The 27,025-nt window shown below is 40.6% G+C and overlaps 1 protein-coding gene across 1 annotated transcript in view; it reads right to left on the bottom strand.

The window, feature by feature from the left end:
• The window catches only part of AP4E1 (adaptor related protein complex 4 subunit epsilon 1), a 330,072-nt gene that overhangs the window by 283,083 nt on the left and 19,964 nt on the right, over nt 1-27,025 (bottom strand). The window contains exon 2 of the mRNA XM_053719333.1: nt 15,021-15,092. Coding sequence (XP_053575308.1) covers nt 15,021-15,092 — 72 coding nt within the window. The remainder of the gene's footprint in view (nt 1-15,020; nt 15,093-27,025) is intronic.

The raw sequence follows: 27,025 nt of genomic DNA on the forward strand, positions 1-27,025 counted from the left end.
CGGTTTATCAGATTTTCTGGACCTCAAAAAAAGACAGACCAGACTCATGGAAAAGATTTATATCAATTGCGCATACGTTAGGGATCTGGGATAGGTCACAAAATAAGTATAAATTAATTCCCGTAGGATCACCTCTCACGCCATTATCCCTACCTCTAGACAAACACAACAACAAAGATAAAATTAGCACGATTTGGGCTAACAAAGGCCTATATAGGATAGCTGACACATCCTGTAACTCTGAGACGATCTCGTTCCAACAATATAACTCTCTTCCACCCTCTACACCACATTCCTGGTTTCATTACTTTCAATTAAAAGCTAAGATAGAAGAAGCACATAGATCACAAGATTCAAGCAGTACTACCCTATATGAGAAACTCTGCAGTTCTGCCACTAGGACTAGAGGTACTATCTCTAGACTATATCAGTTTTTATTCACTAAACAAAGATCAGAGAAACCTTACTACATTAAAAAATGGGAAAAAGAAGCTAACCTTTCTTGGGACTTAACAGAATGGGCAAGCATAATCCAAAAAGGTTTAGCCTGCTCCATTAGCGCAAATTTAAAGGAGAACTATATTAAGGTAACATACAGATGGTACAATTACCCGGGCAGATTACGACATCTTCAATCGGTAACAGAGTTAGAAGGTATACCTAGGTGTTACCGAGGTTGCCCATCAGAGGGCACATATACCCATATGTGGTGGGAGTGTCCTGAAAGTGCTAAAATTTGGGAGGCGACTTCGGATTTATTGAGTAAGATTTTTAATAGGCAGATTATATTGAATATGGAGCAGGCTCTCTTACATGCCCCTATTCCAGGACTACACAAACACTCCTTAAAACTAGTGAATATTATATGTACGGCTGCTAGAACGGTAATGGCGAAATATTGGAAAACAACTGTACCCCATTATGATATCATATTAAATAAAATCAGATTCTATCACCAGATGGAAAGCATAGCATCGAATTTATTAGATAAAAGGCAGGAATTCCTGCAGATATGGGAGGAGTGGACAGTATGGGAAGATTCAGTTAGAATGCAAACCAGAAGATCCTTATTATTATAAAATACCAGGCTCTCTAAGAAAACTACCCCACAGGTGCTCAAACTCCTCTTACTCCTCTCTCTCTCTCTTCTCTTCTTCTCCAGAGGTCCTCTTGTCACTACGTTTCTTCTCCTTTATATTATAAATGCGATTGATTGTTAGGGAAGTCTTTTCATGCTCATCATAAAAAGTCAGAGGACCAATATGTATTGTCTTTAAGCAACAATATTGTATACAGTACCACCATTCCATGTCTGTTATGTGGTGGGCGGCTAATATGTATTGCTCAGTTATGTGATGTATTCTAACTATTTGTTGCAAATGTCTTGTTTGGCAAATGTTGAGACTTCTTTGACAATAAAAAAATGTTTACAATTAAAAGATATACATATGAAATAACATAATTTATGCTTACCTGATAAATTTATTTCTCTTGTAGTGTATCCAGTCCACGGATCATCCATTACTTGTGGGATATTCTCCTTCCCAACAGGAAGTTGCAAGAGGATCACCCACAGCAGAGCTGCTATATAGCTCCTCCCCTCACTGCCATATCCAGTCATTCGACCGAAACAAGCCGAGAAAGGAGAAACCATAGGGTGCAGTGGTGACTGAAGTTTAATTAAAATTTAGACCTGCCTTAAAAGGACAGGATGGGCCGTGGACTGGATACACTACAAGAGAAATACATTTATCAGGTAAGCATAAATTATGTTTTCTCTTGTTAAGTGTATCCAGTCCACGGATCATCCATTACTTGTGGGATACCAATACCAAAGCTAAAGTGCACGGATGATGGGAGGGACAAGGCAGGAACTTAAACGGAAGGAACCACTGCCTGTAGAACCTGTCTCCCAAAAACAGCCTGCAAAGAAGCAAAAGTATCAAATTTGTAAAATTTTGAAAAGGTATGAAGCGAAGACCAAGTCGCAGCCTTGCAAATCTGTTCAACAGAAGCCTCATTTTTAAAGGCCCAGGTGGAAGCCACAGCTCTAGTAGAATGAGCTGTAATCCTTTCAGGGGGCTGCTGTCCAGCAGTCTCATAGGGTAAACGGATTATACTCCGAAGCCAAAAAGAAAGAGAGGTTGCAGAGGCCTTTTGACCTCTCCTCTGTCCAGAGTAAACAACAAACAGGCTAGAAAATCCTTAGTAGCTTGTAAGTAAAACATCAAGGCACGCACTACATCTAGATTATGTAAAAGACGTTCCTTCTTCGAAGAAGGATTAGGACACAATGATGGAACAACAATCTCTTGATTGACATTCTTGTTAGAAACCACCTTGGGTAAAAACCCAGGTTTTGTACGCAGAACTACTTTATCTGAATGAAAGATCAGATAAGGAGAATCACAATGTAAGGCAGATAACTCAGAGACTCTTCGAGCCGAGGAAATAGCCATCAGAAACAGAACTTTCCATGATAGAAGTTTGATATCAATAGAATGAAGGGGTTCAAACAGAACTCCTTGGAGAACTTTAAGAACCAAGTTTAAATTTCCATGGAGGAGCAACAGGTTTAAACACAGGCTTAATTCTAACTAAAGCCTGACAAAACGCCTAAACGTCTGTAACTTCTGCCAGACGCTTGTGTAAAAGATTAGACAGAGCTGAAATTTGTCCCTTTAAAGAACTAGCTGATAATCCTTTGTCCAAACCCTCTTGGAGGAAGGACAATATCCTAGGAATCCTAACCCTACTCCATGAGTAGTTCTTGGATTCACACCAATGAAGATATTTACGCCATATCTTGTGGTAGATTTTCCTGGTGACAGGCTTTCGTGCCTGTATTAAGGTATCAATGACTGACTCGGAGAAGCCACGCTTTGATAGGATCAAGCGTTCAATCTCCATGCAGTCAGTCTCAGAGAAATTAGATTCGGATGATTGAAAGGACCTTGTATTAGAAGGTCTGGTCTCAGAGGCAGAGTCCACGGTGGAAAGGATGACATGTCCACCAGATCTGCATACCAGGTCCTGCGTGGCCACGCAGGCGCTATCAGAATCACTGATGCTCTCTCCTGTCTGATTTTGGCAATCAGTCGAGGGAGCAGAGGAAACGGTGGAAACACATAAGCCAGGTTTAAGAACCAAGGAGCTGCTAGAGCATCTATCAGCGTCGCTTCTGGGTCCCTGGACCTGGATCCGTAACAAGGAAGCTTGACGTTCTGGCGAGACGCCATGAGATCCAGTTGTGGTTTGCCCCAACGATGGACCAATTGAGCAAACACCTCCGGATAGAGTTCCCACTCCCCCCGATGAAAAGTCTGACGACTTAGAAAATCTGCCTCCCAGTTTTCTACACCCGGGATATGGATCGCTGACAGGTGGCAAGAGTGAGACTCTGCCCAGCGAATTATCTTGGAGACTTCTGACATCGCTAGGGAACTTCTGGTTCCCCCTTGATGGTTGATGTAAGCCACAGTCGTGATGTTGTCCGACTGAAATCTGATGAACCTCAGTGTTGCTAACTGAGGCCAAGCTAGAAGAGCATTGAATATTGCTCTTAACTCCAGAATATTTATTGGGAGGAGTTTCTCCTCCTGAGTCCATGAACCCTGAGCTTTCATGGAATTCCAGACTGCACCCCAACCTAGAAGGCTGGCATCTGTTGTCACAATTGTCCAGTCTGGTCTGCGAAAGGTCATACCCTTGGACAGATTGACCCGAGATAACCACCAGAGAAGAGAATCTCTGGTTTCCTGATCCAGATTTAGTAGAGGGGACAAATCTGTGTAATCCCTATTCCACTGACTGAGCATGCATAATTGCAGCGGTCTGAGATGCAGGCGCGCAAATGGCACTATGTCCATCGCCGCTACCATTAAGCCGATTACTTCCATGCACTGAGCTACCGTGGGGCGCGGCACGGAGTGAAGAACACGGCAAGCATTTAGAAGTTTTGATAACCTGGACTCCGTCGGGTAAATTTTCATTTCTACAGAATCTATTAGAGTCCCTAGGAAGGAAACCCTTGTGAGAGGAGATAGAGAACTCTTTTTTTCGTTCACTTTCCACCCATGCGACCTCAGAAATGCCAGAACTATCTCTGTATGAGACTTGGCAATTTGAAAGCTTGACGCCTGTATCAGGATGTCGTCTAGATAAGGAGCCACCGCTATGCCCTGCGGTCTTAGAACCGCCAGAAGTGAGCCCAGAACCTTTGTAAAAATTCTTGGGGCTGTAGCCAACCCGAATGGAAGAGCTACAAATTGGTAATGCCTGTCTAGAAAGGCAAACCTCAGGAACCGATGATGATTCTTGTGAATCGGAATGTGAAGGTAGGTATCCTTTAAGTCCACTGTGGTCATGTACTGACCCTCTTGGATCATGGGTAAAATGGTTCGAATAGTTTCCATCTTGAATGATGGAACTCTGAGGAATTTGTTTAAGATCTTTAGATCCAAAATTGGTCTGAAGGTTCCCTTTTTTTTGGGAACCACAAACAGATTTGAATAAAACCCGTCCTTGTTCCGTCCGCGGAACTGGATGGATCACTCCCATTAAAAGGAGGTCTTGCACGCAGCGTAGGAATGCCTCTTTCTTTATCTGGTTTGCAGATAATCTTGAAAGATGAAATCTCCCTTGTGGAGGAGAAGCTTTGAAGTCCAGAAGATATCCCTGAGATATGATCTCCAACGCCCAGGGATCCTGAACATCTCTTGCCCATGCCTGGGCGAAGAGAGAAAGTCTGCCCCCTACTAGATCCGTTGCCGGATAGGGGGCCGTTTCCTGAGGAAGTGTATGACCCTTACCTCCAGTAATGTCAGCAATAATTTCTTTCAAACCAGGCCCAAATAAGGTCTGCCCCTTGAAAGGAATGTTGAGTAATTTAGACTTTGAAGTCACATCAGCTGACCAGGATTTAAGCCATAGCGTCAGACATGTTTGTACAGACTAGCAATGAGACTAGCAAGCTTGGAAAACACTTTAAACCAAGTTAACAAGCAATATAAAAAAATGTTACTGTGCCTTTAAGAAAAACAAATTTTGACAAAATTTGAAATAACAGTGAAAAAAGGCAGTTACACTAACAAAATTTTTACAGTGTATGTAACAAGTTAGCAGAGCATTGCACCCACTTGCAAATGGATGATTAACCCCTTAATACCAAAAAGGGAATAATAAATGACAAAAACGTTTTTAAAACCAGTCACAACAACTGCCACAGCTCTACTGTGGCTGTTACCTTCCTCAAACACGACTTTTGAAGCCTTCTGAGCCCTTCTGAGATGTCCTGTATCATGCAGAGGGAAGCTGAATGTCTCTGTCTGTAATTTTTGCTGCGCAAAAAAGCGCTAAAATAGGCCCCTCCCACTCATATTACAACAGTGGAAAGCCTCAGGAAACTGTTTCTAGGCAAAAATCAAGCCAGCCATGTGGAAAAAAACTAGGCCCCAATAAGTTTTGTCACCAAACATATATAAAAACGATTAACATGCCAGCAAACGTTTTATATTACACTTTTATAAGAGTATGTATCTCTGTTAATAAGCCTGATACCAGTTGCTATTAAATCACTGCATTTAGGCTTAACTTACATTAATCCGGTATCAGCAGCATTTTCTAGCAAATTCCATCCCTAGAAAAATGTTAACTGCACATACCTTGTTGCAGGAAAACCTGCACGCCATTCCCCCTCTGAAGTTACCTCACTCCTCAGAATATGTGAGAACGGCAGTGGACCTTAGTTACTTCTGCTAAGATCATAGAAACCGCAGGCAGATTCTTCTTCTAAATACTGCCTGAGATAAAACAGTACGCTCCGGTACCATTTAAAAATAACAAACTTTTGATTGAAGAAAGTAACTAACTATAATACACCACTCTCCTCTTACTACCTCCATCTTTGTTGAGAGTTGCATAAGAATGACTGGGTATGGCAGTGAGGGGAGGAGCTATATAGCAGCTCTGCTGTGGGTGATCCTCTTGCAACTTCCTGTTGGGAAGGAGAATATCCCACAAGTAATGGATGATCCGTGGACTGGATACACTTAACAAGAGAAATAAAAGACTTAAATAACACCTCAAACAAACTCTAAACCTCAGCTACAGCTTTGCTGAGGTGCCTACCATGCAGGATAACATAGTATATGGGGGGGGGGAACGGAATCCAGATTGGAGCTGCTTCAATAATGTCAGGCTATCAAATATCCGTTTTAACTAAAAAAAACATCAAGATGCAGATATCTCTCCCCCATATCCAGGAAGTGAGAGAATAAGAAGTGCGCAACAGTTCATTTTTACCGCCGCACAACCCCCGCCCATCGTGGGCATGCCAAATATAACATCTCAGTCGACATTTTAATAAACAAAATAAAGTTAATAAAACCACCAAAACTGAGCCAAATTTCCTCAAGTCCCCAGTGTCTGCAAAACTACCATACCCTTAAAACACTAGGAGTAATGTATTAAGTATACCTTTGAGGGAAATAGTAAAGTGCCATGTTTTTTCCTTAAAGCTGCTTAAGAAAATAAAGTCAGCACTCACCTCAATAAAATCTGCCTGGCAGCAAGGCAGCTCACTAGGTTTGAGAGGTCCTTTCATTCACATGGACCTGTGGAAAATAATAATAAGGGCAGCAACTTTTATGAGGGAGGTGCAGTGAGAATTATGTCCCACAAGTTTCCTTTGCTTAAAAGCCACGAATGCTCTACTGAAGAGACTAAAATGGACTACAGCTACACCCTGGAGGAATAAACAGTACATACTAGTACTGCAAATAAAATAATAAAATCTTGATTGAAGAATCTTTCCAGACACCTAACTTTACCACTTCCTTACTCTAACGTACGCAAAGAGAATGACTGGGGTTGGAAGAAAGGGAGGTGATATTTAACAGCTTTGCTGTGGTGCTCTTAGCCGCCTCTTGCTGGGCAGGAGAGATATTCCCAATAGTAATTAGATGATCCGTGGACTAATCGTGTTATGAGAAAGAAAATAAAAAACAAAATTTATGCTTACCTGATAAATTCATTTCTCCTGTAGTGTGGTCAGTCCACGGGTCATCATTACTTCTGGGATATTATCTCCTCCCCTACAGGAAGTGCAAGAGGATTCACCCAGCAGAGCTGCTATATAGCTCCTCCCCCCTACGTCACCTCCAGACATTCGACCAAAGGACCAACGAGAAAGGAGAAGCCCAAGGGTGTAGTGGTGACTGGAGTATAATCCAAAAAATGTTTTAGCCTGCCATAAAAAACAGGGCGGGCCGTGGACTGACCACACTACAGGAGAAATGAATTTATCAGGTAAGCATAAATTTTGTTTTCTCCTGTTAAGTGTGGTCAGTCCACGGGTCATCATTACTTCTGGGATACCAATACCAAAGCAAAAGTACACGGATGACGGGAGGGACCGGCAGGCTCTTTATACGGAGGGAACCACTGCCTGAAGAACCTTTCTCCCAAAAACAGCCTCCGAAGAAGCAAAAGTGTCAAATTTGTAAAATTTGGAAAAAGTATGAAGAGAAGACCAAGTTGCAGCCTTGCAAATCTGTTCAACAGAAGCCTCATTCTTAAAGGCCCAAGTGGAAGCCACAGCTCTAGTAGAATGAGCTGTAATTCTTTCAGGAGGCTGCTGTCCAGCAGTCTCATAGGCTAATCGTATTATGCTACGAAGCCAAAAAGAGAGAGAGGTAGCCGAAGCTTTTTGACCTCTCCTCTGACCAGAATAAACGACAAACAGGGAAGACGTTTGACGAAAATCCTTAGTTGCCTGTAGATAAAATTTCAGGGCACGGACTACATCTAGATTGTGTAGCAGACGTTCCTTCTTCGAGGAAGGATTAGGACACAAAGATGGAACAACAATCTCTTGATTGATATTCCTGTTAGTGACCACCTTAGGTAGGAACCCAGGTTTAGTACGCAGAACTACCTTGTCTGAATGAAAAATCAGATAAGGAGAATCACAATGTAAGGCAGATAACTCAGAAACTCTTCGAGCCGAGGAAATAGCCATTAAAAACAGAACTTTCCAAGATAACAACTTGATATCAATGGAATGAAGGGGTTCAAACGGAACACCCTGTAAAACATTAAGAACTAAGTTCAAACTCCATGGCGGAGCAACAGTTTTAAACACAGGCTTGATCCTAGCTAAAGCCTGACAAAAAGCTTGAACGTCCGGAACTTCTGACAGACGTTTGTGTAAAAGAATGGACAGAGCTGAAATCTGTCCCTTTAAAGAACTAGCGGATAACCCCTTTTCTAAACCTTCTTGTAGAAAAGACAATATACTTGGAATCCTAACCTTACTCCATGAGTAACTCTTGGATTCGCACCAATATAAGTATTTACGCCATATTTTATGGTAAATCCTTCTGGTAACAGGCTTCCTAGCCTGTATTAAGGTATCAATAACTGGCTCAGAAAAACCACGTTTTGATAAAATCAAGTGTTCAATTTCCAAGCAGTCAGCTTCAGAGAAGTTAGATTTTGATGTTTGAATGGACCCTGGATCAGAAGGTCCTGTTTCAGAGGTAGAGACCAAGGCGGACAGGATGACATGTCCACTAGATCTGCATACCAAGTCCTGCGTGGCCATGCAGGTGCTATTAGAATCACTGATGCTCTCTCCTGTTTGATTCTGGCAATCAATCGAGGAAGCATCGGGAAGGGTGGAAACACATAAGCCATCCCGAAGGTCCAAGGTGCTGTCAAAGCATCTATCAGAACCGCTCCCGGATCCCTGGATCTGGACCCGTAGCGAGGAAGCTTGGCGTTCTGACGAGACGCCATGAGATCTATCTCTGGTTTGCCCCAACGTCGAAGTATCTGGGCAAAGACCTCCGGATGAAGTTCCCACTCCCCCGGATGAAAAGTCTGACGACTTAAGAAATCCGCCTCCCAGTTCTCCACTCCCGGGATGTGGATTGCAGACAGGTGGCAAGAGTGAGACTCTGCCCAGCGAATTATCTTTGATACTTCCATCATTGCTAGGGAGCTTCTTGTCCCTCCCTGATGGTTGATGTAAGCTACAGTCGTGATGTTGTCCGACTGAAACCTGATGAACCCCCGAGTTGTTAACTGGGGCCAAGCCAGAAGGGCATTGAGAACTGCTCTCAATTCCAGAATGTTTATTGGAAGGAGACTCTCCTCCTGATTCCATAGTCCCTGAGCCTTCAGAGAATTCCAGACAGCGCTCCAACCTAGTAGGCTGGCGTCTGTTGTTACAATTGTCCAGTCCGGCCTGCTGAATGGCATCCCCCTGGACAGGTGTGGCCAATAAAGCCACCATAGAAGAGAATTTCTGGTCTCTTGATTCAGATTCAGAGTGGGGGACAAATCTGAGTAATCCCCATTCCACTGACTTAGCATGCACAATTGCAGCGGTCTGAGATGTAGGCGTGCAAAAGGTACTATGTCCATTGCCGCTACCATTAAGCCGATCACCTCCATGCATTGAGCTACTGACGGGTGTTGAATGGAATGAAGGACCCGGCATGCATTTTGAAGCTTTGTTAACCTGTCTTCTGTCAGGTAAATCTTCATTTCTACAGAATCTATCAGAGTCCCCAAGAAGGGAACTCTTGTGAGTGGAAAGAGAGAACTCTTCTTTTCGTTCACCTTCCATCCATGCGACCTTAGAAATGCCAGTACTAACTCTGTATGAGACTTGGCAGTTTGAAAGCTTGAAGCTTGTATCAGAATGTCGTCTAGGTACGGAGCTACCGAAATTCCTCGCGGTCTTAGTACCGCCAGAAGAGTACCCAGAACCTTTGTGAAGATTCTTGGAGCTGTAGCCAATCCGAATGGAAGAGCTACAAACTGGTAATGCCTGTCTAGAAAGGCAAACCTTAGATACCGGTAATGATTTCTGTGAATCGGTATGTGAAGGTAAGCATCCTTTAAATCCACTGTGGTCATGTACTGACCCTCTTGGATCATGGGCAAAATTGTTCGAATAGTTTCCATCTTGAACGATGGAACTCTTAGGAATTTGTTTAGGATCTTTAAATCCAAGATTGGCCTGAAAGTTCCCTCTTTTTTGGGAACTACAAACAGATTTGAGTAAAACCCTTGTCCTTGTTCCGACCGCGGAACTGGATGGATCACTCCCATTAATAAAAGATCTTGTACGCAGCGTAGGAACGCTTCTTTCTTTATTTGGTTTGTTGACAACCTTGACCGATGAAATCTCCCTCTTGGGGGAGAGGATTTGAAGTCCAGAAGGTATCCTTGAGATATGATCTCTAACGCCCAGGGATCCTGAACATCTCTTGCCCAAGCCTGGGCGAAGAGAGAAAGTCTGCCCCCTACTAGATCCGGTCCCGGATCGGGGGCCCTCGATTCATGCTGTCTTAGGGGCAGCAGCAGGCTTCCTGGCCTGCTTTCCCTTGTTCCAGGACTGGTTAGGTTTCCAGCCTTGTCTGTAGCGAGCAACAGCTCCTTCCTGTTTTGGTGCAGAGGAAGTTGATGCTGTTCCTGCTTTAAAATTACGAAAGGAACGAAAATTAGACTGTCTAGCCCTAGGTTTGGCTTTGTCCTGAGGCAGGGCATGGCCTTTACCTCCTGTAATGTCAGCGATAATCTCCTTCAACCCGGGCCCGAATAAGGTCTGCCCTTTGAAAGGTATATTAAGCAATTTAGATTTAGAAGTAACATCAGCTGACCAGGATTTTAGCCACAGCGCTCTGCGTGCCTGAATGGCAAATCCGGAATTCTTAGCCGTAAGTTTAGTTAAATGTACTACGGCATCTGAAATAAATGAGTTAGCTAACTTAAGGGTTCTAAGTTTGAGTGTAATCTCATCTAGTGTAGCTGATTCAAGTGTCTCTTCCAGAGACTCAAACCAAAATGCTGCTGCAGCCGTGACAGGCGCAATACATGCAAGAGGTTGCAATATAAAACCTTGTTGAACAAACATTTTCTTAAGGTAACCCTCTAACTTTTTATCCATTGGATCTGAAAAGGCACAGCTATCCTCCACCGGGATAGTGGTACGCTTAGCTAAAGTAGAAACTGCTCCCTCCACCTTAGGGACCGTTTGCCATAAGTCCCGTGTGGTGGCGTCTATTGGAAACATTTTTCTAAATATCGGAGGAGGTGAGAACGGCACACCGGGCCTATCCCACTCCTTAGCAACAATTTCAGTAAGTCTCTTAGGTATAGGAAAAACATCAGTACTCGCCGGTACCGCAAAATATTTATCCAACCTACACATTTTCTCTGGTATTGCAACTGTGTTACAATCATTCAGAGCCGCTAACACCTCCCCTAGTAATACACGGAGGTTTTCCAGCTTAAATTTAAAATTTGAAATATCTGAATCCAGTCTGTTTGGATCAGAACCGTCACCCACAGAATGAAGTTCTCCGTCCTCATGTTCTGCCACCTGTGACGCAGTGTCTGACATGGCCCTAATATTATCAGCGCACTCTGTTCTCACCCCAGAGTGATCACGCTTGCCTCTAAGTTCTGGTAATTTAGCCAAAACTTCAGTCATAACAGTAGCCATATCCTGTAATGTGATTTGAAATGGCCGCCCAGATGTACTCGGCGCTACAATATCACGCACCTCCCGAGCGGGAGATGCAGGTACTGACACGTGAGGCGAGTTAGTCGGCATAACTCTCCCCTCGTTGTCTGGTGAAATATGTTCAATTTGTACAGATTGACTTTTATTTAAAGTAGCATCAATACAGTTAGTACATAAATTTCTATTGGGCTCCACTTTGGCATTAGCACATATAGCACATGTATCTTCCTCTGAATCAGACATGTTTAACACACTAGCAATTAACTAGCAACTTGGAAATGCTTTTTCAAGTAATTTACAATAATATGAAAACGAACTGTGCCTATAAGAAGCACAGAAAAAATTATGACAGTTGAAAATAATTAAGTTATAGCATCAAATCTTTGTAAGAAATATACAATTTTAGCAAAGGATTGTTCCCATTAGCAAAGGATAACTAACCCTGGCAGCAGAAAAAAAACACAAATAAACGTTTTTTATCACAGTCAACTACAATCTTCACAGCTCTGCTGTAAATGATTACCTCCCTCAAAAAAGACTTTGGAGATCCCTGAGTTCTGTAGAGATGAACCGGATCATGCAGGAAGAAAATGAACCTCTGACTGAGTTTTTTGATGCGTAGTAAAAGCGCCAAAAAATGGCCCCTCCCCCTCACACATAACAGTGAGAGAGATCAGTGAACTGCTTTAATTTAAACAAAACTATTGCCAAGTGGAAAAAATAGTGCCCAAAACATTTTTTCACCCAGTACCTCAGAGAAATAAACGTTTTTACATGCCAGCAAAAAAACGTTTAACCTCAATAAATTAATTGTTATTTAAAACCTATTGCAAGTCCCTGCAAATTAGGTTAAGTCTATGCATACAGTATAAATCCAGTGAAGTACCATTCCCCAGAATACTGAAGTGTAAAATATACATACATGACAGCCTGATACCAGCTACATCTACTGCATTTAAGGCTGATTTTACATTAGAACGGTATGGCAGGATTTTCTCATCAATTCCATGTCAGAAAATAACAAACTGCTACATACCTCTTTGCAGATTAATCTGCCCGCTGTCCCCTGATCTGAAGTTTACCTCTCCTCAGATGGCCGAGAAACAGCAATATGATCTTAACTACTCCGGCTAAAATCATAGAAAAAACTCAGGTAGATTCTTCTTCAAATTCTACCAGAGAATGAATAACACACTCCGGTGCTATTATAAAATAACAAACTTTTGATTGAAGATAATAAACTAATTAAATCACCACAGTCCTCTCACACATCCTATCTATTCGTTGGGTGCAAGAGAATGACTGGAGGTGACGTAGGGGGGAGGAGCTATATAGCAGCTCTGCTGGGTGAATCCTCTTGCACTTCCTGTAGGGGAGGAGATAATATCCCAGAAGTAATGATGACCCGTGGACTGACCACACTTAACAGGAGAAATACCTGTTTACACATGAAAGAATAATTAATATTTTTTACATTTGTTCAAATGAAAAAGCTAGTTAGTAGATTTATGCAACTGGTAATAAAGAGCAGTGATTCACAACGGCAGTACACAAGTAACAAGATTTAAAGGGAACATTAAAAGTGCATAGTTTATATCTACAATTAAGTGTAAGATCGCTTAAAACATTTATTTTGTATGCACATACATATACTGCTATTTGTATTGTTTTTCAGTACCTGGATACACCCTTTTCAAAGTCTTTTAATTTATCTCCTCTGCTGCAGGCAGATATAAACAAACCCTTGCATTGATCAATCAGAGATAGGCATGTGCAGTGTGCAATTATAATTCTCATAGGACTTGAAAAACCCAACATTTTTAGTGCTAAATAACAGGAAAGGGGGCAAAATAATTAAAAGGACATGAAACCCAAAATTTGTCTTTCCAGATTAAAAAAGAGCATGTAATTTTAAACAACTTTAACATTTACTTCTATTTTTCCTTCTGCTTCATTCTCTTGATTTCCTTTATTGAAGATGCAGCAATGCACTACTGGGAACTAGCGGAACACATCAGTAAACCAATGACAAGAAGCATATTTGTTCAACCACCAATCAGCAGCTATCTCCCGGCTCCTGAGCCTACCTAGGTTTCTTTTTTTCAACAAAAGATACCAAGAGAATCGTCGCCTTCATAAGAGCTGAATGCAACAGTGCGACTTTCGGCAGGGCCCTCTACCCATTTAACCCTCTGTTACCTTGTATACCGCCTATGTTTATAGCGCTGCGGAATCTGGTGGCGCTCTACAAATAACCGATAATAAGAGAACAAAGCAGAGAAGCTAGAAGAAAATTGAAAAAGTTTTTTTTTTAAATTGTATGTTGTATCTGAATCATGAAAGAAATTGCTGGGGTTCCATGTCCCTTTAATGAAAGTTTATTTGTAAAATGAGCTTGTAAGCATTTTATATGACTTTTAAAGTATCTCCCTTCCTCATTAAAGCTGGTTTGTTAGAAGTGATGCAGTGCCTGCAAATTGGCAATACACAGATAAGATATACAAGTCAGTAGTATGCATTAAAAATAAATGCATACAAAAAAAATGTAAAAACTAAATAAAATTGCAATTTTGTTTGCAACATTTGTAGGGTTCTACAATTCAGTAGTGGTACAGGGATACAGACCTTGCAAACCCTTGAGTATATTTATCTGGTCTACTTGTCGTCAGGTTTTCAAAGGTAACTTATAGACAAAAGTGTACACTGCAGTTTATTTTTACTATGTATCATCAAAAGGTAAACAATAATATATTGTTTATGAAAAGATTAACATATGTACTCTAGGATGCACTGTACTGTCTGCTAAAGACACACATTTTCTTAGTTTTCTTGTTATTCTTTGTTGAAAAGAAGTAAAAAAAGGGGGCTCATGAGTGTGCATGTGTCTGAGGCACTATATGGCATCAGTTATGCAACAATGTTATACATTAGCAAGAGCACTAGATGGCAGCACTATTTCCTCTCATGTAGTGCATCAAGCATGTGCACGCTACCTACCTAGGTATCTCTTCAACAAAGCATAACATGAGAAACAAAGCAAATTGAATAATAGAATTAAATTAGAAACTTTTTTTTTTTTATATATATTGTATTCTTTTTCAGAATAATGAAAGAAAACTTTCGAGTTTCATGTCCCTTTAATACTCTGCAGCTGGTATAACGTCATTGTTAACACATTAAGGGGAAACCAATTTTACAGTACTATGTCCCTTTAACGAGCAATAATAAAACACTTTGATGCTATTTTTTTGTAGTATTGCTTAAACACAACAATGTGTTTATCTCCTATAAAAAGGTTGTACACAGATAAAGCAAATCCCTATGAGGCACTATCAAACATATGCATTAGAATCCTTGCTGTTCTCTGTTTCTTTTTGGATTAACATAAAAAAATACCTTTCTAAATAAATATTTCTTTTTAGTAAGACAAATCAATTTTTATTTTCAGTCTTCCCTCTGAGGAACATAAAAAATGTTTTACCAATGTTGTATTTGGAGAGGAAACTGTTGATTTCAAACTGACAAGCTCCTGTTGAATTAATTTTTCTTCCTCCTGAAAAAAAAAAAATATGTGGTTTATATTAACAGAATGTGATCAACTGAGTAACATACCAGTTACATTTACAACCAAATAAAAACAGAATTTATGCTTACCTGATAAATTACTTTCTCCAACGGTGTGTCCGGTCCACGGCGTCATCCTTACTTGTGGGATATCTCTTCCCCAACAGGAAATGGCAAAGAGTCCCAGCAAAGCTGGCCATATAGTCCCTCCTAGGCTCCGCCCACCCCAGTCATTCGACCGACGGACAGGAGGAAAAATATAGGAGAAACCATATGGTACCGTGGTGACTGTAGTTAGAGAAAATAATTCATCAGACCTGATTAAAAAAACCAGGGCGGGCCGTGGACCGGACACACCGTTGGAGAAAGTAATTTATCAGGTAAGCATAAAGTCGCCTTGGGATCCCTGGATCTGGACCCGTAGCAAGGAACCTTGAAGTTCTGACGAGACGCCATCAGATCCATGTCTGGAATGCCCCATAATTGAGTTATTTGGGCAAAGATCTCCGGGTGGAGTTCCCACTCCCCCGGATGGAATGTCTGACGACTCAGATAATCCACCTCCCAGTTTTCCACACCTGGGATGTGGATCGCAGACAGGTGGCAGGAGTGATCCTCTGCCCATTGAATTATTTTGGTCACTTCTTTCATCGCCAGGGAACTCCTTGTTCCCCCCTGATGATTGATATAAGCAACGTTCGTCATGTTGTCTGATTGGAATCTTATGAATCTGGCCTTTGCTAGTTGAGGCCAAGTCCTGAGAGCATTGAATATCGCTCTCAGTTCCAGAATGTTTATCGGGAGAAGAGACTCTTCCCGAGACCATAGACCCTGTGCTTTCAGGGATTCCCAGACCGCGCCCCAGCCCACTAGACTGGCGTCGGTCGTGACAATGACCCACTCTGGTCTGCGGAAGCTCATTCCCTGGGATAGATTGTCCAGGTTCAGCCACCAACGGAGTGAATCTCTGGTCTTCTGATCTACTTGAATCATTGGAGACAAGTCTGTATAGTCCCCATTCCACTGTTTGAGCATGCACAGTTGTAATGGTCTTAGATGAATTCGTGCAAAAGGAACTATGTCCATTGCTGCAACCATCAACCCTACTACTTCCATGCACTGCGCTATGGAAGGACGAGGAACAGAATGAAGAACTTGACAAGTGCTTAGAAGTTTTGACTTTCTGACCTCTGTCAGAAAAATCCTCATTTCTAAGGAATCTATTATTGTTCCCAAGAAGGGAACTCTTGTCGACGGAGACAGAGAACTTTTTTCTATGTTCACCTTCCATCCGTGTGATCTGAGAAAGGCCAGAACGATGTCTGTATGAGCCTTTGCTTTTGACAGGGACGACGCTTGTATTAGAATGTCGTCCAAGTAAGGTACTACTGCAATGCCCCTCGGTCTTAGAACCGCTAGAAGGGACCCTAGTACCTTTGTGAAAATCCTTGGAACGGTGGCTAACCCGAATGGGAGGGCCACAAACTGGTAATGCTTGTCCAGAAAGGCGAACCTTAGGAACTGATGATGTTCTTTGTAGATAGGAATATGTAGGTACGCATCCTTTAGATCCACGGTAGTCATAAATTGACTTTCCTGGATAGTGGGTAGAATCGTTCGAATGGTTTCCATCTTGAACGATGGTACCCTGAGAAATTTGTTTAGGATCTTCAAATCCAAAATTGGTCTGAAAGTTCCCTCTTTTTTGGGAACTACGAACAGATTGGAATAAAATCCCATTCCTTGTTCCTTTATTGGAACTGGGTGTATCACTCCCATCTTTAACAGGTCTTCTACACAATGTAAGAACGCCTGTCTCTTTATTCGGTTTGAGGATAAGTGAGACATGTGGAACCTTCCCCTTGGGGGTAGTTCCCTGAATTCCAGGAGATAACCCTGAGAAACTATTTCTAGCGCCCAGGGATCCTGAACATCTCTTGCCCAAGCCTGAGCAAAGAGAGAGAGTCTGCCCCCCACTAGATCCGGTCCCGGATCGGGGGCTACTCCTTCATGCTGTTTTGTTAGCAGCGGCAGGCTTCTTGGCCTGCTTACCCTTGTTCCAGCCTTGCATCGGTTTCCAGGCTGGTTTGGGTTGTGAGGCATTACCCTCTTGCTTAGAGGATGCAGAATTAGAGGCCGGTCCGTTCCTGAAATTGCGAAAGGAACGAAAATTAGACTTATTCTTGGCCTTGAAAGGCCTATCTTGTGGAAGGGCGTGGCCCTTTCCCCCAGTGATGTCTGAAATAATCTCTTTCAATTCTGGTCCAAATAGAGTTTTACCTTTGAAAGGGATGTTAAGCAATTTTGTCTTGGATGACACATCCGCTGACCAAGACTTTAGCCAAAGCGCTCTGCGCGCCACGATAGCAAACCCTGAATTTTTCGCCGCTAATCTAGCTAATTGCAAAGCGGCATCTAAAATAAAAGAGTTAGCCAACTTAAGTGCGTGAACTCTGTCCATAACCTCCTCATATGGAGTCTCTCTACTAAGCGAGTTTTCTAGTTCCTCGAACCAGAACCACGCTGCTGTAGTGACAGGAACAATGCACAAAATGGGTTGTAGAAGGTAACCTTGCTGTACAAAAATCTTTTTAAGCAAACCCTCCAATTTTTTATCCATAGGATCTTTGAAAGCACAACTACCCTCGATAGGAATAGTAGTGCGTTTGTTTAGAGTAGAAACTGCCCCCTCGACCTTAGGGACTGTCTGCCATAAGTCCTTTCTGGGGTCGACCATAGGAAATCATTTCTTAAATATAGGGGGGGGAACAAAAGGTATGCCGGGCTTTTCCCACTCCTTATTCACTATGTCCGCCACCCGCTTGGGTATAGGAAAAGCGTCGGGGTGCACCGGAACCTCTAGGAACTTGTCCATCTTGCATAATCTCTCTGGAATGACCAAGTTGTCACAATCATCCAGAGTAGATAACACCTCCTTAAGCAGTGCGCAGAGATGTTCTAATTTAAATTTAAAATGTCACAACATCAGGTTCAGCTTGTTGAGAAATTTTTCCTGAATCTGAAATTTCCCCATCTGACAAAACCTCCCTCATGGCCCCTTCAGATTGGTGTGAGGGTATGACAGAACAATTATCATCAGCGCCCTCCTGCTCTTCAGTGTTTAAAACAGAGCAATCGCGCTTTCTCTGATAAGTAGGCATTTTGGATAAAATATTTGCTATGGAGTTATCCATTACAGCCGTTAATTGTTGCATGGTAATAAGCATTGGATGTACTAGGGGCCTCCTGTGTGGGCAAAACTGGTGTAGACACAGTAGGAGATGATGTAGTATCATGTTTACTCCCCTCATCTGAGGAATCATCTTGGGCAATTTCATTATCTGTGGCAGTACTGTCCTTACTTTGTTTGGACGCTATGGCACAATTATCACACAAATTTAAATTGGGAGACACATTTGCTTTCATACATATATAACATAGCTTATCCGAAGGCACAGACATGTTAAACAGGCTTAAACTTGTCAATAAAGCACAAAAAACGTTTTAAAACAAAACCGTTACTGTCTCTTTAAATTATAAACAGAAAACACTTTATTACTGAATATGTAAAAAAGTATGAAGGAATTGTTCAAAAATTACCAAAATTTCACCACAGTGTCTTAAAGCATTAAGAGTATTGCACACCAATTTTCAGAGCTTTAACCTTTAAAATAACGGAACCGGAGCCGTTTACAAATTTAACCCCTATACAGTCCCAGCTATAGCCTTTGCTGAGACCTAACCAAGCCCAGAGGGGAATACAATACCAATTGACGCCTTCTAGAAACTTTTCCAGCAACTTTCAGATCCTCACACATGCATCTGCATGCCCTGCTCTCAAAAAACAACTGTGCAGTAATGGCGCGAAAATGAGGCTCAGCTTACAACTAGGAAGGCCCCCTGACTGGAAAAGGTGTCTAACATAGTGCCTGCCGTTTAATAAACGTTCCCCAAGTTTATAAATGTGAATTGTCAGCATAAATATGAATAAAATGCCCAAATAAAGCAATCGATTTAGCCCATAAAAATGTCTACCAGTTTTATAGCCCATATTAAGCCCTTTATTCTGTTTGTTTGACTAAGAAAATGGCTTACCGGTCCCCATGAGGGGAAATGACAGCTTTCCAGCATTACATGGTCTTGTTAGAAATATGGCTAGTCATACCTTAAGCAGAAAAGTCTGCTAACTGTTTCCCCCAACTGAAGTTACTTCATCTCAACAGTCCTATGTGGAAACAGCAATCGATTTTAGTTACTGTCTGCTAAAATCATCTTCCTCTCACAAACAGAAATCTTCATCCTTTTCTGTTTCAGAGTAAATAGTACATACCAGCACTATTTTAAAATAACAAACACTTGATAGAAGAATAAAAACTACATTTAAACACCAAAAAACTCTTAACCATCTCCGTGGAGATGTTGCCTGTGCAACGGCAAAGAGAATGACTGGGGTGGGCGGAGCCTAGGAGGGACTATATGGCCAGCTTTGCTGGGACTCTTTGCCATTTCCTGTTGGGGAAGAGATATCCCACAAGTAAGGATGACGCCGTGGACCGGACACACCAATGTTGGAGAAAATGCATCTATATGTTGGTGTAATTATTTTGGCAGAAACCCTTTATTTTATACGCTAAAAACTAACACCAACTTATGAAAATAACTGCAAATGGAAAACCATCTTTTTAAAAAAAAAAAACTAAAGAATGTTTTTATACGTAGGTTTTAAATCTAGTTTAAACTTAGCCTGAGGAAAAATATAGCACAAGCTAAAATTTTATTCAGCTTATACAAAAAAAATTCAAAGCAAAATGAAAAAAAAATATGGATATAGTGGTTTGCTGAGTGGAAGTTTTGCAGTGAAGGATAAAGTCAATTATACTGTATGGCACCAATTTAAACCAATACAATGTAGTCTTTTACTAAGAAGGTGGACTACTCTGCAATCTTCTTCCACAATTTCATTCACCAAGCAAGGAGGGACTCATCTGAAAATTGTAACCTTCATTCCACCTAATGGCTGTGTCTTTAAAATTAGGAATTTCCATTCAGGTTGTTTTAATTCTATTTTTGCAGCCTAATTACACCACACAATCCTACAGTTAAACAAATAAAGATACATAAAGGGATAATTAATTCAGATACGGCTAGATTTAGAGTTTTGTCGGTAACGACCCGCGTAGCTAACGCTGGCTTTTTTCTGGCCGCACCATAAAAATAACTCTGGTATTGAGAGTCCACAGAAAGGCTGCGTTAGGCTCCAAAAAAGGAGCGTAGAGCATATTTAACGCAACTGCAACTCTCGATACCAGAGTTGCTTACGGACGCGGCCAGCCTCAAAAACGTGCTCGTGCACGATTCCCCCATAGGAAACAATGGGGCTGTTTGAGCTGAAAAAAAAACACCTGCAAAAAAGCCGCGTTCAGCTCCTAACGCAGCACCATTGTTTCCTATGGGGAAACACTTCCTACGTCTGCACCTAACACTCTAACATGTACCCCGAGTCTAAACGCCCCTAACCTTACACTTATTAACCCCTATTCTGCCGCCCCTGCTATTGCTGACCCCTGCATATTATTATTAACCCCTAATCTGCCGCTCCGTAAACCGCCGCTACTTACATTATCCCTATGTACCCCTAATCTGCTGCCCCTAACACCGCCAACCCCTATATATTTATTAACCCCTAATCTGCCCCCCTCAACGTCGCCTACACTTATTAACCCCTAATCTGCCGAGCGGACCGCACCGCTATTATAATAAAGTTATTAACCCCTAATCCGCCTCACTAACCCTATAATAAATAGTATTAACCCCTAATCTGCCCTCCCTAACATCGCCGACACCTAACTTCAATTATTAACCCCTAATCTGCCGACTGGAGCTCACCGCTATTCTAATAAAATGTATTAACCCCTAAAGCTAAATTTAACCCTAACACTAACACCCCCCTAAGTTAAATATAATTTTAATCTAACGAAATTAATTAACTCTTATTAAATAAATTATTCCTATTTAAAGATAAATACTTACCTGTAAAATAAACCCTAATATAGCTACAATATAAATTATAATTATATTATAGCTATTTTAGGATTAATATTTATTTTACAGGTAACTTTGTAATTATTTTAACCAGGTACAATAGCTATTAAATAGTTAAGAACTATTTAATAGCTAAAATAATTACAAATATACCTGTAAAATAAATCCTAACCTAAGTTACAATTAAACCTAACACTACACTATCAATAAATAAATTAAATACAATTCCTAAAAATAAATACAATGAAATAAACTAACTAAAGTACAAAAAATAAAAAAGAACTAAGTTACAAAAAATAAAAAAATATTTACAAACATTAGAAATATATTAGAACAATTTTAAACTAATTACACCTACTCTAAGCCCCCTAATAAAATAACAAAGCCCCCCAAAATAAAAAAATGCCCTACCCTATTCTAAATTACTAAAGTTCAAAGCTCTTTTACCTTACCAGCCGTGAACAGGGCCCTTTGCGGGGCATACCCCAAGAAGTTCAGCTCTTTTGCCTGTAAAAAAAACCCATACAATACCCCCCCCCAACATTACAACCCACAACCCACATACCCCTAATCTAACCCAAACCCCCCTTAAATAAACCTAACACTAAGCCCCTGAAGATCTCCCTACCTTGAGTCGTCTTCACCCAGCCGAGCCAAATTCTTCATCCAAGCGGAGCAAGAAGAGGTCATCCATCCGGTAGAAGTCTTCATCCAAGCGGGGCAGAAGAGGTCTTCCATCCGATTGAAGTCTTCATCCAAGAGGCATCTTCTATCGTCATCCATCCGGAGTGGAGCGGCAGCATCCTGAAGACCTCCGACGCCGAACATCCATCGTGGCCGACGACTGAACGACGAATGACGGTTCCTTTAAATGACGTCATCCAAGATGGCGTCCCTCGAATTCCGATTGGCTGATAGGATTCTATCAGCCAATCGGAATTAAGGTAGGAAAAATCTGATTGGCTGATTGAATCAGCCAATCAGATTGAGCTCGCATTCTATTGGCTGATCGGAACAGCCAATAGAATGCGAGCTCAATCTGATTGGCTGATTGGATCAGCCAATCGGATTGAACTTGATTCTGATTGGCTGATTCCATCAGCCAATCAGAATATTCCTACCTTAATTCCGATTGGCTGATAGAATCCTATCAGCCAATCGGAATTCGAGGGACGCCATCTTGGATGACGTCATTTAAAGGAACCGTCATTTGTCGTTCAGTTGTCGGCCAGGATGGATGTTCCGCGTCGGAGGTCTTCAGGATGCTGCCGCTCCACTCCGGATGGATGACGATAGAAGATGCCTCTTGGATGAAGACTTCAATCAGATGGAAGATCTCTTCTGCCCCGCTTGGATGAAGACTTCTACCGGATGGATGACCTCTTCTTGCTCCGCTTGGATGAAGAATTTGGCTCGGCTGGGTGAAGACGACTCAAGGTAGGGAGATCTTCAGGGGCTTAGTGTTAGGTTTATTTAAGGGGGGTTTGGGTTAGATTAGGGGTATGTGGGTGGTGGGTTGTAATGTTGGGGGGGGGGGGAATTGTATGGTTTTTTTTTTACAGGCAAAAGAGCTGAACTTCTTGGGGCATGCCCCGCAAAGGGCCCTGTTCAGGGCTGGTAAGGTAAAAGAGCTTTGAACTTTAGTAATTTAGAATAGGGTAGGGCATTTTTTTATTTTGGGGGGCTTTGTTATTTTATTAGGGGGCTTAGAGTAGGTGTAATTAGTTTAAAATTGTTGTAATATATTTCTAATGTTTGTAAATATTTTTTTATTTTTTGTAACTTAGTTCTTTTTTATTTTTTGTACTTTAGTTTATTTCATTGTGTTTATTTGTAGGAATTGTATTTAATTTATTTATTGATAGTGTAGTGTTAGGTTTAATTGTAGATAATTATAGGTATTTTATTTAATTTATATATTGATAGTGTAGTGTTAGGTTTAATTGTAACTTAGGTTAGGATTTATTTTACAGGTATATTTGTAATTATTTTAACTATTTTAGCTATTAAATAGTTCTTAACTATTTAATAGCTATTGTACCTGGTTAAAATAATTACAAAGTTACCTGTAAAATAAATATTAATCCTAAAATAGCTATAATATAATTATAATTTATATTGTAGCTATATTAGGGTTTATTTTACAGGTAAGTATTTATCTTTAAATATGAATAATTTATTTAATAAGAGTTAATTAATTTCGTTAGATTAAAATTATATTTAACTTAGGGGGGTGTTAGTGTTAGGGTTATACTTAGCTTTAGGGGTTAATACATTTATTAGAATAGCGGTGAGCTCCAGTCGGCAGATTAGGGGTTAATATTTGAAGTTAGGTGTCAGCGATGTTAGGGAGGGCAGATTAGGGGTTAATACTATTTATTATAGGGTTAGTGAGGCGGATTAGGGGTTAATAACTTTATTATAGTAGCGCTCAGGTCCGCTCGGCAGATTAGGGGTTAATAAGTGTAGGCAGGTGGAGGCGACGTTGAGGGGGGCAGATTAGGAGATAATAAATATAATATAGGGGTCGGCGGTGTTAGGGGCAGCAGATTAGGGGTACATAAGTATAACGTAGGTGGCGGTCGGCAGATTAGGGGTTAAAAAAATTTAATTGAGTGGCGGTGATGTGGGGGGACCTCGGTTTAGGGGTACATAGGTAGTTTATGGGTGTTAGTGTACTTTAGAGTACAGTAGTTAAGAGCTTTATGAACCGGCGTTAGCCCAGAAAGCTCTTAACTACTGACTTTTTTCTGCGGCTGGAGTTTTGTCGTTAGATTTCTAACGCTCACTTCAGCCACGACTCTAAATACCGGAGTTAGAAAAATCCCATTGAAAAGATAGGATACGCAATTGACGTAAGGGGATCTGCGGTATGGAAAAGTCGCGGCTGAAAAGTGAGCATTAGACCCTTTTTTGAGTGACTCCAAATACCGGAGGTAGCCTAAAACCAGCGTTAGGAGCCTCTAACGCTGGTTTTCACGGCTACCGCCAAACTCCAAATCTAGGCCATAGAGCATGTAATTTTAAGCAACTTTCTAATTTACTCCTAGTGTCAATTGTTCTTTATTCTCTTGGAATCTTTATTTGAAAAAGCAGGAATGTAACCATAGGAGCTGGCTCATTTTTTGCTCAGCACCCTCAACTGCGCTTGTTGATTGGTGGCTACATTTAGCCACTAATCAGCAAGTGTTACCCAGGTGCTGAACATTCCTGCTTTTTAAAATAAAGATACCAAGAGAACGAAGAATTGCTTACTCTATATGAATAATGAAAAAAAAAATTGGGGTACCCCTTTAAAAGAAACAAAAACACTCAGAAAAATCACACCAGAGGGTTGTGGAGAAACAATATTAGAACATAAGAGAACACGTACAGGGGAAAAGGCAGCTTCCTGAGTGGCAACCATAAAATACTGCTGGGAAAAGACATTCAAAGTAAGAAACAGGCAGGAATTAAGATGGGGTACAAGGCAGGGCTGTCCAATGTCACCACTATAACACTGCCATTGAATCTTTAGCAATACATATAAAACAAGAAATAGAAGGGATTTGGCTAGGAAATGAGGAATGTAAGTTCTCTATTTATGCAGATGACCTAGTATTATTTGTTATGAATTTTTAATTTAAGTATCCTAAATTTAAAAATGTAATAGAGAATGTTGGGTGATTTTCAGGTTATAAGATTAAAGTGATTGTAAACCCTAGTGTTTATGAAATGCTAGGATTTACAATTGGAACAAATAAAGGGGACTTTCATTCATGAAGTATAAAATACTTCATGCTGAACGCTATTTTGCTGAGAGGTGACGTTTCCACCTCTTAGCAAACAGCCGTGCGCTCTAACTGGTGCCAAGCCGGATAGCCCGCACGGCTATTGGCTAAAAGGTGGAAACGTCACCTCTCAGCAAAATAGCATTCTGCAGTGGGCTGCCTGAACAGCTCAGTGCGGCTAACGCTTCCAACAAATAAAGGAGCTTTCAGCATGATGTATTTTATACTTCATGAATAAAAGTCCCCTTTATTTGTTCCAATTGTAAATCCTAGCATTTCACAAACGATATTATTTACAATCACTTTAACTTAAAGGGCCAGTACAGTCAAAATTAAAATGTTATGATTTAGATACAGCATGCATCAACTTTCCAATGTATTTCTATTATTTAATTTGCTGTGTTCTCGCTTGTTAAAAAGCATGCCTAGGTAGGCTCAGGAGCAACAATACAACTGGGAGCATAGTGCTGGTTGGTGGCTGCACATATATGCCTCTTATAATTGGTTTATTCAATGTATTCAGATAGCTCCCAGTAGTGCAGGGGTTTTCAAATCTGTCCTCAGGCCTCCCTTACAGGCCAGATTTTCAGCTGATTAGTAAACATGGTTATTAGCCTGCTCTCACGCAAGGTTATCCTGAAAATATGGCCTGTTAAGGAGGCCTGAGGACTAGTTTGAAATCCCCATGCAGTAGTGCATTGATACTACTTCAACAAAGGATACCAAGAGAATTAAGCACATGTTATGATAGAAGAAAGCCAATATTAAGCTAAAAGGAATTACTATTAAAAAAATGTTTTATATTTTTGCACAAATCTATTTTTAATGTTATATTATAAAAATGAATGTGTGCTTTGGGCTAAAATCTTCATATATTAAAAAAATAAGAGAAATTGGACAACCAATTTGAGTCTGACATTATTTTGCAGTCGTTATCAGCCAAAGCCAATTAGGGACCGGTATATAGCAGTCAGTCTTAAGATGTCAGCAGGGTGAAGTTTTGGGAATTATAAATTGCTCAATTTTCAGTGCTAAATTATATGAAAGGAGACAAAATAAATAATAAAAGTATATTGCAAAGTTATTTACACATAGCTAAACATTGTATATACAAATCTCAAGGTGGTTATGGTCCCTTTAAATGTATGGTCTTTCATCTTTTACCAGTTTTAGGAAATCTAGATTTTGTGGAATGTCTACCAACTGGGATATTAAATATATGGAAAAATAATAGATTATATTCTATGTTTCAATTGATAAATCAACAGGATCCATCTCTCGAATCATTTTAATTTATAAAAAAAATAAAATTCAAGTTAAAAAGTTTGTATTCTAAAGAGACAGATAATATAAAAGTGCATATAAAATATATACAAGTGCATGGAAAATCATAAAAATTACACAGAATGTCAGGCTCACTATATTATCAACAAACCTGCTGATTAGATGGTTAAAATAATAAGGAACAACTAATTCAGAACAGTGAACCGCTGATTAAAAAAGACTGACCAAATGAGCAGATACCTTAATAAAATGTACGAGGCTGAAGTTGGCTTCTTATTCAGCCAGCTTCTTATTGGGCAACTGATTATACTCAGCCAAAAAAGCTGTTTAAATAAAATAATAGACGTTCCCAAAACCTAAACAAACATATTTTATACAAATACATGTTATATTGCAATAAACAGATGGTAAACATGGCACAATTTTGGTTATGTTTTGAATAAGTAACTTGTATAGTGAAAGGCCCAGAGGCATAACTTTTTTTTTCATTTTCAGCAATGAGATTTTTTTTTTAGTGAAAATTATTCTGCAGTGTCTTTAAGGAGCCAGTGTTGCTGTGTTTTTGCCCTTACTCAGTGTGCATGAGGACAGGTTCACATACAGCCTCGCTGATGTCTGCTGTACGTTCCCACAGTGTCAGTCTGCCTGGGAACCTGCTTTACTGTACTGCTGGGGTCTATATGCTTACTTAGGAGGGGCTCCTGCTCCTTGCTTTTACTATATGCTTCCTAAAAGGATGGCACTTAGAAGTGTGTGTATATATATATATATATATATATATATAAAAACAAGGAAACTCCTCGGCACACCAGAGATGAGTAAAAGC

This window comes from Bombina bombina, chromosome 6 (genome assembly GCF_027579735.1).
Source record: "Bombina bombina isolate aBomBom1 chromosome 6, aBomBom1.pri, whole genome shotgun sequence".
NCBI classification, from domain to species: Eukaryota; Metazoa; Chordata; class Amphibia; order Anura; family Bombinatoridae; genus Bombina; species Bombina bombina.